General features: G+C 46.1%; 1 protein-coding gene across 8 annotated transcripts; it reads left to right on the top strand.

The window, feature by feature from the left end:
- The first annotated feature begins 7,829 nt into the window (after positions 1-7,829).
- Positions 7,830-12,458, top strand: LOC103715991 (Cyclophilin-like peptidyl-prolyl cis-trans isomerase family protein). Of its 8 annotated transcripts, none has more exons than XR_015975332.1 (4): positions 7,830-8,684; positions 9,524-9,711; positions 9,803-10,453; positions 10,567-10,707. XR_015975332.1 is itself a non-coding variant. In XM_088715944.2 (3 exons), exons 1-3 carry the CDS (start codon positions 7,898-7,900, stop codon positions 10,974-10,976), a joined length of 999 nt encoding a protein of 332 aa, XP_088572070.1. In that variant the 5' UTR covers positions 7,837-7,897; the 3' UTR covers positions 10,977-12,458. The 8 variants fall into 8 exon arrangements, 2 of the variants coding, with proteins under 2 accessions (XP_038985343.1, XP_088572070.1); XR_015975334.1 differs by having other exon boundaries at positions 9,803-10,416; positions 10,567-10,699; XR_015975333.1 differs by having other exon boundaries at positions 10,547-10,680.
- The last annotated feature ends 853 nt before the right edge of the window (positions 12,459-13,311 follow it).

Raw genomic sequence — 13,311 nt, 5'->3', positions numbered from 1 at the left:
CGGCCTCCGCTATGTGACCCCCACAGGAAGCATCGCAACAGTCGCTCGATCCTCAGTAAGGTCGTCTTCGGAACCACAGTGTTGGCCATGAGATAAACTGGCATGGACCCCAACACTGATCTGATCAAAGTCAGTCTCCCCATCATAGATAGGGAAATTGCTCTCCATCCCTCCAACCTGCTCTCCACCTGCTGCACCAGGCTGGAACACTCTGCCACTCGTAATCTGCGGCCTGTGATGGGAACTCCCAGGTAGGTCAATGTCTCCTCCTGCTCAGGAATCTGCAAGATCCCACGAATCTCCTGTCTAACCCTGCTCTCCGTGCTCGGACTGAAGCGGACAGCTGACTTTTGGAAGTTAACTCTCTGGCCCGACGCCATACAGTAATCTGCTACCACCCTACGAAGGACCCGTGCATCAGAAACCCGCGCCCTGGCCAAAAGAAGACAATCGTCAGCGAAGAGTAAGTGGGAAAGAGGACTAGCCCCCGGGGCGGGAACATAGGCCTCCAGCTCCCTACGGGCACACACCCTCTGCAAATCACGAGACAAAATATCAGCACAAAGAATAAACAAGTAAGGAGATAAAGGGCATCCCTGACGCAGCCCCATAGTAGACTCAAAGAAAGGAGAAGGTGTGTCATTGACCAAAATCGAAAACTTTGGCCTCCTGACACACCCCAGCACCCAACCGATCCACTGCCTATGGAATCCGTACGCTCCAGTGTCTGTTGAAGAAATCTCCATCTGATCCTGTCATAAGCTCTCTCCATATCCAGTTTAATAGCCATCAGGCTATGTCGCTTCGATGCTCGCTGAAGGTCCCACATCATCTCCTGAGCCAGCAGAACATTATGGAAAATGTTATTACCAGCTATAAACGCCCCCTGCTCCTGACTGATGATGCCAGGCAGAAGGGGCTTCATCCTCCGAACCATAATTCTGGCCACTACCTTATACAAGGTTGTGCACAAACTAATGGGTCTGAAGTGGCAGGGCTCGGCCGCCTCCTGACGCTTCGGAATGAGCATGATGAAGGTAGCCTTCCAATCCCCTGGCATCACCGCCTGGGAGAAGAAGCACTGAATGGCCTCTACCACCGCTGTCTGAATAATACCCCAATATCGTCGAAAGAAGAACGGGGGGAACCCATCTGGTCCCGGAGCCTTGTCTGGAGCCAAAGCCCAAACTGCCTCCTGTACCTCCTGTGCCGACACCGGTCGGACCAGGGCTGCGTTCTCATCATCCTCGATCCTCACATCCACCCGCGGAGGAGGGAGGGGGTTACTGTCGTCGGACTCCTCCTCCTCCGTCCATCTAGTGCGGAAGAAATCCAACAAGATCTGACGAATGGAGGGCTCACCTTCCACCCGATGTCCCGACCTATCTCGCAGCGAGTGGATCGTGCTCCGCTGCCTCCGAATGATTGTAGTCCGGTGGAAGAAACTAGTATTGCGGTCACCCTCCCGCACCCACTGGACTCGAGATTTCTGACGCCAGAAGATCTCGTGCTGTCATAGAAGGGAGTGGTGAGTCGCTAGGAGCCCCCGAAGGTCACTCATATCGTTCATCGAAAGCGTGCCTTCCAAATCTTCTTTCGACTGCAACTCGGAGATCGCGGTCTCAACCCCCTCCACTCTCCGGAAGATATCGCCCACAACCTCGCGGTTCCATCGCCGGAGACGCCTCTTGGCCAACTCTAGTTTGCGCGATACCCGGTGCATAGCATCGACACGCACCGGGAGGCGCCATGCATCACGTACAATATCCCAGGACTGGGGGTACGATAGCCAAACCTTCTCAAAGCGGAAGGGGCTGTAATGCCTGGGTCCCAATGATGTAGAAATCAGCAGGGGGCAGTGGTCCGAGGCGATCCGCGGTAAGTGAGTGACCCTGCAGGTAGGAAAGAGAAGAAACCAGTCTGGGGACGTAAAGACCCTGTCCAGGCGCTCCCAAACTCTAGCACTGCCAAGCTGATTATTGCACCAAGTAAACTGAGGTCCTGAGTAACCTAAGTCCACCAGGCCCGTACGTGACACAAAATCGTGGAACTCCCTCCTGTACACTCTATCCGTGAAGGCTGCCCCTCCCCTCTTGTCACCCGAACTCAGGATGCAATTGAAGTCACCTACTACAACTGTCGGGACACCCTGGGCAGTGAGACTGGTAATCTCCTGCCAGAGGAATCTCCTGACCCTGTAATTCGTGCTCGCATACACCCCACACAAAACCCACGGAGGAGCGTCAGGTGCCGATACAACCATAACTACCTGTTGAGAGCAGTTATGGAAGACATCAAAGGTCGCCACCCCACGCCTCCACAGGAGCAAGATACCTCCCGACAACCCCTGGGACTCGACTGCGTATGTCTCCCAGTCCCTCCCCAGACGTCGTCTCAGACGTGCAAGCCCCTCACCAGATAGCCGGGTCTCACTAAGGAGGCAGATCTCTGGGCAGTGAATTTGCACTAACCGTTTGAAGAAAGACATGAAGGACGGCTTGGCCGCCCCCCTACAATTCCAAGCTAGGATCCTCATGGATCACAGTCCACGTAGTCGGCCTCAGACCCATCCTCCCCCTGGTACGCGGGCCCAGCCTCAAGTACGATGCCTGGGCCCACCCCCTGCTCGTCAGATGTGGTCTGCATGACTGCCGCCCTGATACGCTGCACAGTAGTCATGTGGTCCGTACCCTCTCCTGGTCTCAGTGGCGCGGCCTGACACCCCTCCGAAAAAGGCCTGAGGTGATCCCTGGCCCTACTCCCACTAGAGGAGGCTTCCCCCTGCTCACCCGCAACCAGGGGCATAGGGCCAAACCGGAAGACTCCATCGGGGCCAGTACCACCCTGCACATCCCATGGCTGTACCTCACTCAGGGGGGCATGGCCACCGTGCTCTCCTCGAGAGGGGGGGCTATACCGAAATGGCCCAGCAGATTCGTCGCCTAGGCCCTGCACCGCGGGTACGGCACAACTCCCCGGGCCCGAAGCTGGCTGGGCCTTTGGGCCAGCAACAGCTTGGCCCAAGGAGACAACCGCGGGCTGGGCCGGAAGGCCCACCACCCGCGGCTCCACAGCAGACCGCGCGGCCTGCTGGCCGCGCGCAACTTCGCGCGGGCCCAGCGGAACCTGGGCCCCCGCGACCACAGCACCGGGCGCGGCCTCAGCGCCCGGTGCGTCCCTGGGTCTGGACGCGCCGACGGCGCGCGGCTCGACAACGGCGCGCGGCGCGCCAACGGCGTCAGCCGCGCCGAGCTCACGGGCCCCATCCTGGGCCGCCCCCACCGGCCCACGGCCCCGACCCCGGCGCCCGGCCCTATGGGCCCGGGTGCGCTGGGCTGGCCCGTGCTGTTGGCCCCGGCCCACAACGGTGAGGGCCAGTTGGGCCCCCTGCCGAGATTCCCCAGCTGGGCCAAGGCCCACCAGCGGCCTCGGCCGCTTCTGGGTTTGGACTCGGGCCGCAACTGCCCGGCTGGGCGCCGGATCGGCCCGACTCGGGCCTTCGCCGAGACACAGACTCGTCCCCGGGTCCCCCGACTCGACCAGGAGATCGTCGGCCGAGTCAGCTTGGAGGGGGCCGAAGGAGAGCGCCGGGTGCCCATCCCCCCCAACGGCGAGCGGAGACCGACGGCGTGCCACCTTCGCTGGCTTTTGCCAGCCGTCGGTGTCCGCCGGGGACACTGGCGTGGTTGGGCGAGCCACTGGGGGCGGCGGCCGAGTCGAAGACGAACCGGGCCCCGAGTGCGGCTCGCTCGTCTTCCCCGGCCGCGGCGGCAGAGTCTCCCGATGGAGTCTCTGCCGTGACGCCACCATCCAGGGACCATAGATCGGTCCCTGTGCCTCCTCCCCACCGCCCGAAGACGATTGAGCAGGCCCACCCCCCGGGTTTGCCTCCGCCGGGGACGAACCTGAAGCCCCAGTAGCGCAAGGAGTCGCCGGAAAGCGGCAAGTCCCTGCCTGGTGACCCATTCGCCCGCACCGGGAGCACAGGGCCGGGACACTTTCGAAGACGAAAGGCTGCCATCGCACTTTCGTCTTCCCCTGGATCAGCACTCCAGGTAGCAGAGGCTTGGTGGTGTCGACCACCACCTTCACCCGGGCGAATCCCATCGCCTGACGTTGCTCCGTGACGCTGTCCACGGCGACCGGCCGGCCCACCCGAGCGGCTATATGGAAAATGGTCGACGTTGACCAGTATTCCGGCGGCAAATGGGGCAAGCGGAGCCACACGGTAGCCGTCTACACAGCCTCCTCCCCGGGTTCGAAGTCCGGAACCCATGGGGTCATGGCGAGCAGTTGCCCGGCCACCACCCACGGGCCGTCGCTCAACGCCCGGTCCCGGTCCTCCGTCAACCGGAACCTCAGGGCCAGGTAGCCGTTCGCAAGCGGGACGGCCACCACTTCCTTCAACTTTGAGCGGGCGGCGACATCCTTCGCCACCCACTCGGCTGGGACGCGGCGGCCGAAACTACGGGCCACCGCCGCCCGCCCTTCCCACTCGAGTCGGGCCGCCGCAATCGGTTCCTCCGGAGGAGTCAATACCTCCGGGAAACAGCGGCTCAGCCGCTCCACCTCCGCGGCCGTGGGCCACTGAGTCACCCACGGCCCCGGCCTCGTCCAAGCGTCAGGGCCCTTACCTTTTCCTCTCGCCGGTCCTTCCGTTGTCGTCCCCGCCGGTTGCTTCCCCTTCGGATCCATCGGGAGCCCTGCAAAGAAGAGGAAAGTGAGTAGGAGTTGGAGTAGCCCAGGGAGCGCCGAGGTGTTCATGTCGCTCGCCCCGCCGCCCGAAGACCTTGGGTGGCCGGCCTCCCGCAACACCAGAGAACCCCCGTCGCCTACACACGGCCGAGGGGTTCTCCGGTTTCTCAGTGCCCCTGGTCCGCTGCGCCGGCCTCGTCTCAGGGCCGCTTTCTCAGAGCCGAGCAGTTCGTGTCGCTCGCCCCGCCGCCCGAAGACCTTGGGTGGCTGGCCTCCCGCAACACCGGGGAGACCCCGTCGCCTAGCACACCGCCGAGAGGTGCTCCGGCGGGATACTAGCCGTTGTGAACGTCGGTAACCTGTCAACGGCGGGATACTAGCCGTTTTCCTCTCCGTGTCTTTCTATCGTCACCGGGTTCGAATTTCGAAACACTACGGCGAGCACTTTGCCGTCTTCGCCAAAAATGGTTAACTGAGGGTGAAGCTTTCTCGTTAGAAGATCTATAATAGTTTACTAGAATCCAGCTCTTTGGAGAAGTCATTCTATAGAGGCTCTGAGATTAAATTTTATAGATGGGTTTTCACATATATAATTCATATTTCATGCAACTATTTGAAAGATAAATTAAGAGGAGCCCAATTTCAAAGGCTCTCGAATCAACATCTTTGCCTTATTTAGGGAGGCGCGAACTCCACTTGTCATTTCTATACACAGATAGGTTTATGTTAACAAAAGTACACCCTAAATCCCTCCTTTTTATTATTATTAATAAGATAGGATGGTTAAGAAGCAGATGATTCATATGCTTATTGTAAAAAAAATACCTATAACTATCAAAGAAATTGATCTCATAATCAATCTTACTAATAAAGAAGCAGTAACATCTCTAAGGTCACTCTCTTTCTCTTCATTCGATAGGCTCTGCCTCATAGCTGGACAAGAAAATGCAACTCATTGATTAAACCTAGCAAATAATAGCATAAAAAATGAATTTTCACTCGAGGCTCAACTTTCTATGATCCATTGTTAGGGACTCTTTTCTTTCATCCACTTTCTATCTCTTAGTATGGTACCTTTATAGCACATTTGTTCTCAAAATCCTTCCTTTTGGACATTAAAATAGATTTTTGCCTCATAGTTGTAGCTAGATTATTCCAACTCCTATTCGAAAAGAGAGAGCAATTGTTCCCCGAAAGATTTGGAAAGATTTTTTTGTGCAATGAAAAAAATTAAGCAAGTATATAGACTTAAAAATCCTTGGTACTTATGACCAAGCCAAACTCCCTCTTTGCAATATCTACGTTTTTTATTCCTAAAGTAAGTGTTTCGTTTGATAGTTGACAAGATCGAAGTAATAGGTTTCAAATCCAACGGTTTACAAAGAAAAGGGGAAAACTTGGGGAGAGGAATAAGAAGAAGAGAGGGGACCTCATCATGGCATGCTGGAGTAGGAATTGAATCTGCACTTGGCTCTTGTAAAGCTAGAGCAAAATAACCTTTCATTACCATAGAATCCATGATTTTATGGGAATCTTATAGAAGTATTGTGAAGTATACTAAAACATGATTCATACATGTAAGAGAGGGCTATTATTAATTTTGTATTTCATATATCGTTATTTTTGACATATAGTGATTATATAATAGTTCTATGGCCACTACCAGAAATATAAAAACTGAAATTGTCCATAGATTCTTGCTTGAGGGCATAAATTGGTTTTGGGTCCGCTAACCTAAAAAAACATGATGTTATGATTTGTTTTCTTCATAGGCCAAACATGTGCAATGCCTTCGAGCTTGTGCAGTATTATGCATGCATATATGTATTGTGATCGATAATTTTTAATTATTTTAGTTGTATTTATTTTTTCTTTTTTCACAGTAAAGTTGTAACGAACTAAAAGGATGTCATAATTGAAAGGATTAAAAGATAAAAATCAAAGAAAAATAATTCTCCCTAACAAATTATTGGCACTTCATTAGGGTGCAGAGGAGTGTTGTAGGAGCTTTGAATATAGAATTAAAAATAAAATCCTCTGAATGGCATGAGGTTACAAGGAAAAGCTGCAACTCTCATTTCCAAATCTCTTGTTTTAAGTTTTTTTTAAAGAAAAATCTTGAAAGAGAGATAATATTCGATTAGATCTGCATTGCTAAGCATGAGGATAGAAATAAAAAATTTAATAAAAATATCAGACCAGTGCTAATGGTTAATTGACTTGTAAATTTAACATAATACATGGATGAGATTTACTTTCCCATCAATTAGAATTTGGTAGAAATAGTGTTGATAGCCTATACCATCTCATTTTTTTCAACCTATAATAACTACTCTTATCCGTTTCTACATACAAATTATTTTATTCTATTGAAAGAGAACGAAATGGAAGATTGCGAGCCCCTATTGCACGTAAAAACTTTTCACATGAGTGTTTCAATTATCTCCGGATCGAATTGAAGAACATGTTTCATATTAATATTGATATTAAGAGTGTAACTTTTTTTGAAAAAAAAAGTCATAGAGCCTATTTCGCATCACTTTTATTTTATCTAATTTCTAATTTAACAAATTACAAAAGTTAAAATTATTTACTGGCATTATTTTTATTTGTTATTATTAATAGTATTTTTTAGAAATAAGTAATAAATTCTTACTTTCATAAATTTTAAAAATAAAACATTTATATTTTTTTATCACCATCATTGTCTTTTGACACCGCCACCATCATTATCAAATATGCAGCCTCCGCTATATTATCATCTTCACATCACGACCATTACCATACCACTATAGTCACCCACCATCATATCCTCGCTTCATTACCATCACCAACACTATTATTAACCTCACTACCGCCACTATTGTCGCTCGTATTTCCATAACTATTATTGGTTTTATGTTTTTAAAAATAATTGATTATATCAGATATTCAGAAATATTTATTCCCCCCTCCCCCTTCCAAAAAAAAAAAAAAAAAAAATCAAAGGCAATCTTATTTCCATCACTCATACAGGTTAAGCAGAATAAATCAAGTCAAGAATTTCTAATCCATTCTTCCAAAGTAAACTGTTCCATCTAAAGAAGTCAATTGTTACTATACATTCTTTCTTTCCTATGCAGGACTCGCACAGATATTCTCTCTCCTCCGTCTTTCTCTGTCTCTCGTCCGGGTAACATCATGTCATCCACGACTCCATGCCATGGGTTCCCTCGCCATCGCTGTCTCCTTCCCTCCCCAACTTCCCCACCACCGTTGTTGCCGCCGCCGCCGCCGCCTCCTCGTCTCCCCACCGCCCCTCTCCAAAAACCCTAACCCTAACCCTAACCCCATCCCCATCCCCATAAATCCCCACCCCCTCCCCAACCGCCGGTCCCTCCTCCTCCTCTCCTCCTCCGCCGCGGCCGCCTCTCTCCTACCCCTCCCCGCCGCTGCGGACACCGATGCATCTGCCTCTTCCCCCGCCCCCTCGTCCCCCTCCGCCGCCGCCGTCACTGAGCGCGTCTACATGGACTTCAGCCTCTGTCCAAGCTACTTCCGCTCCGACCGCCCCGTGGGCTCCGACCTCGCCGCCTGCCCCGACCCCGAGCCCCTCGGCCGCGTGGTCTTTGGCCTCTACGGCAAGCTCGTCCCCCAGACCGTAGCCAACTTCAAGGCTATGTGCGCCTCCGCCGCCTACCGCGGCACCCTCGTCCACAAGGTCATTCGGGGACAATTCTTCGTCGCCGGCCGCCAGGGCCGACGGGATAAGGGCGAGGTCCGGCCGCCACCGAACCTCGCGAGGAACATGGAGACCGTCGACTCGAGGGCGTTCCAGCTGAAGCACTCGAGGCCGGGAACGCTCTCGCTGTGCCTCTCCCAAAACGACGATGACGAGGTGATCAGACTCGATCCCAATTACCACAATGTTGAGTTCTTGGTAACGACGGGGCCCGGCCCATGCCCGCAACTCGACAATGAGAACATTGTCTTCGGGACCGTGCTTGAAGGTGAGTCAGTTTCAGCACTAGCTGAAAAAATGCTTGCACTTAATGTATGGAAATCGCCTCTCTAGTATTCAAAAACATATTTTTATGGCTCAAGTTGGAGGAAGAATGCTAACTTGTACGGAAATTTTGGTGAAAGATTTTTCATTTTGTTCCAATGTCTGATTTATGATTTCTGCAAGCATCTGAGTTTCTCAAGTGTTCAGCACCAGGTTCAACCTCTATAAAAACCCATAAATAGGTGTTTCTGTGTAATAGTCTACAATTATGAGTATCTGTTTTGAGTCACATGCTTGAATGTTTGTGTCCATATATACTTGATACAAATATCATCTGATGCACATAATTCTATAGAATTCAATTCTATTGAGTGCTTAAAGCAGCATTTCAAAATTTGGCCTCTCTTAAAGCATATATCCAACATTTTCTTTGATGAAACCATTTGTCTTATTTGTTTTGTTCTTTTTTTCTCTTTATTGGGTTTGGTAGCTTCATGTGAGAAAGGAGGTCCTTCTTGTAATGGGTATAGCAGAAAGCAATATATAATTTCCATAAGCAAGCAACCAGAGCTTGGCTTGATCGTTATTTGTCACTGTGAGTTTGGATGCGATAACCGTCTTGGTCGATTGATTGTTAGTCATTTGTTAGTTGTGAATGAGACTACCCTTTAGCTGATAGACAAGTTCAACTATGAGTTCGATACACAAATTATGTGATCCCTTCTTCTAAGATTGAATCTTGATATATATTTCCACATATGCTTAAACCACTTTTATTGTTTTTATGTGGTTCTACAATTGAGTGAAAGATTTTCTAAGCTAGGTTTGGTCTGATCTGGATAGGTTTTCTACTATTTGGAGCCAAATGATTAAAAACAGGCCTAGCTTTTGACTGTGAAAACCATGTGCTTAAGTGAGGGTTGGACTGTGTCTGATTAGCTCCTGTGGGGATGGAGTCACTATGTTATCTGATTGTTCTGCAGACCTCGAGACAAAGATTGGTTTTTGGGTAGCATATATGTTTTTTCCAGGTTCAAAATTGTCCTGGCTGTTGCTTGTAATATTAATGGAAATTTATCAGTCTGGTGATGCGCTTACTCTTAGATGTCTGAAATGCTGCAGTTGGTGATTCTTAGTTGGTAGTTATTGCAGAGAAGCAGTTCAAAATCTAGCCATATGCGACCATCTTTGGATAATATGGTGTTATTGTGCTTGGCTTGAAGGTTGATAAGGTCAGAAATTACCCAGTATGCTAAGAAGATGCTATTTAGGATTATAAGAGGAGATGATGTAAAGGGCTGAGAAGAAAAGAATAGAACGATTGGCATCATTGCTTGAGGATAGCCAGCTACTTTTGCTGATGCTGCAGAAGATTTGCATTTTGTGATAATGTGGCAGCTCTGAAGATTACCTGTGATAAGTGAGGTTAAGGACATTGCAGATGGTGCGAGTAAGAGCTTCATAAAGAGTATATCCTTATAGTTTCCTGTGTTCTATAGTTTAAATATCTGACAGTATGCTCCTTTCTTGTGTTGCCTTGCTGTTTAATTGGTGTCATATTATTTTTCCTTAAAAATTGGCCCTAGATATAATGTTTGAGGAAGACTTCATGACCTCAAGCAGGGGATTTGGCAGATTTACACTCGCTGGAGCCCTGTAATTTATAAATTCTCAACTGAAGGGAAAAGGCCATTGCTATTCCGAGGAGTCGATCCTCACTCATATATATTCTTTATGTATACAACAAGCTCCTTTTTAGGCCTTCATTTAACAGTTAAGATTGCTTCAGTATTGTTCCTTTCTATCAACTAACAGACTGATCAGTTCTTATGATGAATAATGTATATTTTCTATCTTGAGAAATAGACTGTCATTTTATTTTTCAGGACTGGATGTTGTTACCACCATAGCTACCATTCCCACCTATAAACCAGCCGAAAGGATTCGTCAGTTCAATGATTTTGCTGAGTTCATTGGTGATGAGAGAGCTCAGGTGGCTCGCACGATGTGGGATCGGCCTCTGAAAACAGTTTATATCAGCGACTGTGGAGAGCTCAAGGTGGCAAAGCCTTCCCTTTCTCCCAATTTACCTTGACATGCTGGAGTGATGTGTATAACTTAAAGAGGGAATTAATTTTATTGTACCTGGGTAAATAATACTTCTCCATTTTGTTTGAGAAAACTGTACATCTATACATTTTATGGGTCATTTGCTGTGGCTCATAATCTTATTGATTTGCTTATGCTTCTTCTGCAGCCCCAGGATGTCTCTTTTCAGCAGCATGACATTAGTTAGGCCCAGGATGAATATTCTTTCATGTTCATATGTCCAGCTGATGCCATTAGCTACGAAACATTTCCCAGAGTCGACAGGATAGATTCTCCAACCCTGTTTTCAGCTCGGCCAGAGATGTTTATGACAGCACAGTAAAAAGGCTAATGCCCGAACATTACAATTTTCTATTCATAAAAGATAAAAACACTGAAAATATCCTGTCTATTTTCTTCAACTCTTTTGATTTTGCATGGTTTTACTGATTCTGCTGGATGCTTTTGTTTCCTCTATAATTTGTTGAGGAAGGGATACACTAATAAGTGATAGATTGGTCTTGCAGTGGATTTTTTTCATGAAAACTATTAAGGTTCATGGATATGGATCTTACTTTTGGTTAATGTTGAAAATGTACATTAATGGTGCTTGGCATCAGTCAATCTGCTTAATATCTTTGGAATTCTTTTAAACGATTGATATTTAAAACCATCCTCCAATAGAATCATTTAAACCATCTAATCTAAATCTAAAAAAAGTGGAAGAAAATAAAATATCACCTTCCATTCATTCTTTACATTGTGCATCTTGTAGCTGTCTATCTCGTAAGCCTTCTACTTAAATTAGGAAGTGGATGGATATATCTAGGCATGCTTGCTTGCTGACGAATACTCCGAATTATCTTTTTCACCAGCTAGGCATGCTTGATTGATGTGAAACACTTGATTGATTCTGCCTCAAAAATATCGAACCATTAAAACAAAAGTTTTAGCTGTTTTCATGGCTTTCCCCATCAAATATAGTTCGCAGGTCTCATGGTCTCAAGACATCCATGCGCATAGACCACAAACAATTGAATAAAAGAGAATGGAAAGGGGAGGGGAAAAAAAAAAGGGCACATCATAAATTCTCATGGCTTCAAATTTTAATTTACTGACAGCTAAAATGGATAGAGATTTAAATTTAATTAAAGGCAGATAGTTTTAAAATTAATTTATGATGATTTGAGATTGATTTATTTAAGCAAAATAGTGGGAAGCCACCACGTATTTCATTTGAGATGAAATGAGTACAAACAACAAAGGATCTATAATTAACTTTAATTGAAGAATGATGGTTTTAAAACTAATCTCGCAAGAAGTTAAAAATTTTATGAGAAACAATTGAATAAAGGAGATGGAAACGAGAAAAGGCATACCATAGTTCCTCACAACTTCAAATTTTAATTTACGCATGGATAAAATGGATTGAGATTTAATTTTAAATGAAGGAAAATGGTTTGAGAAACTTCGGTTTTAATTCAGAGATGGATAAAATGGATCAAGATTTAATTTAATTGAAGGAAAATAGTTTCGAAAATAATTTAGCAAAAAGTTAAAAAAATATGGATTGAGATTTAACTTTAATTGAAGGACAACAGTTTTGAAGTTTTGGATCAAGAATAATTTTAAAATAGTTTTAATTTAATTGAAGGAAATTATGTTTAAAATCAATTTAGTGAAAAGTTAAAAAATTATGGATTCAGATTTGATTTTAATTGAAGGAAAAAAGTTTTAAAATTGATTTAGCAAAAGTTGAAAATTTTCTGAGGTTTAATTTAAATAAAGAAAATACTTTTAGAATTAATTTAGAAAAAGTTCAAATTTATGGATCATGATTGTTTTCATTGAAGGAAAATAATTTTAAATTGATTAAAAAAAGCTAAAAAAAATTCTGACCTATGTGATTCAAACCAGCAAACTAAGGATAATTATTTGATTTATCAGGTACAGTTCTCCATTTTACCAACTGAACTAAGATTCGATGACAAACATTGGTATGATTGAAACATATAAATTTATATGGATCCACCTTTTCCTTGAAATCTTCTGGTATTATTGATTTGCAAGTTGCATGATTTGATTGGGTGTCTTGATATCATTATACATTTCAAGATTTTTCTTGGAAAAAAAATTGTAGTTTGGAGAAGTGATTGAGGTGAATTGGAATCACAAACATGCAAAGCAAGTGCTTGACTTTAACAATATGCAAGAAGAGGAGTCACTTGAGTAGGAGATTATAACTATATTACAATAGTCTCTATATGGATTTAAACACGAGTTTATAATCAAAGGTTCACTTATTTTCAAAGCATGTACCACTTAACCTCCAAATTGAGTCAAATCAATCTTCTACATTCTAAGTTGGTGTGCCATGAATCAAGAATCAAGCGATTATCACTATATTATAATAGCCCATATGTATTTATACATGATTTTAGAATCATTGTCTGCTTCTTTTCAAAGCATATCTCGCTCAACCACCAAATTGAGACAATCATCCTCCACATTCTTAAGAGTGTCATAAACCAGTAGATGGTTAG

This window comes from Phoenix dactylifera, chromosome 2, assembly GCF_051530095.1.
Source record: "Phoenix dactylifera cultivar Ajwa chromosome 2, Ajwa_hap1_PhDact_Kaust_v1.1, whole genome shotgun sequence".
Classification (NCBI taxonomy): domain Eukaryota; kingdom Viridiplantae; phylum Streptophyta; class Magnoliopsida; order Arecales; family Arecaceae; genus Phoenix; species Phoenix dactylifera.
Note: the sequence above shows the minus strand (reverse complement) of the source record. Positions and strands in the feature narration are given on the sequence as shown.

What these genes read in the sequence shown, in the direction of transcription:
- LOC103715991 (XM_088715944.2), top strand. Translation starts at nt 7,898, where the DNA reads ATGGGTTCCCTCGCCATCGCTGTCTCCTTCCCTCCCCAACTTCCCCAC. An exon ending in CTTCGGGACCGTGCTTGAAG is followed by an intron (nt 8,685 to 10,566) that starts GTGAGTCAGTTT and finishes TTTATTTTTCAG; the next exon opens with GACTGGATGTTGTTACCACC. An exon ending in GCGACTGTGGAGAGCTCAAG is followed by an intron (nt 10,740 to 10,937) that starts GTGGCAAAGCCT and finishes CTTCTTCTGCAG; the next exon opens with CCCCAGGATGTCTCTTTTCA.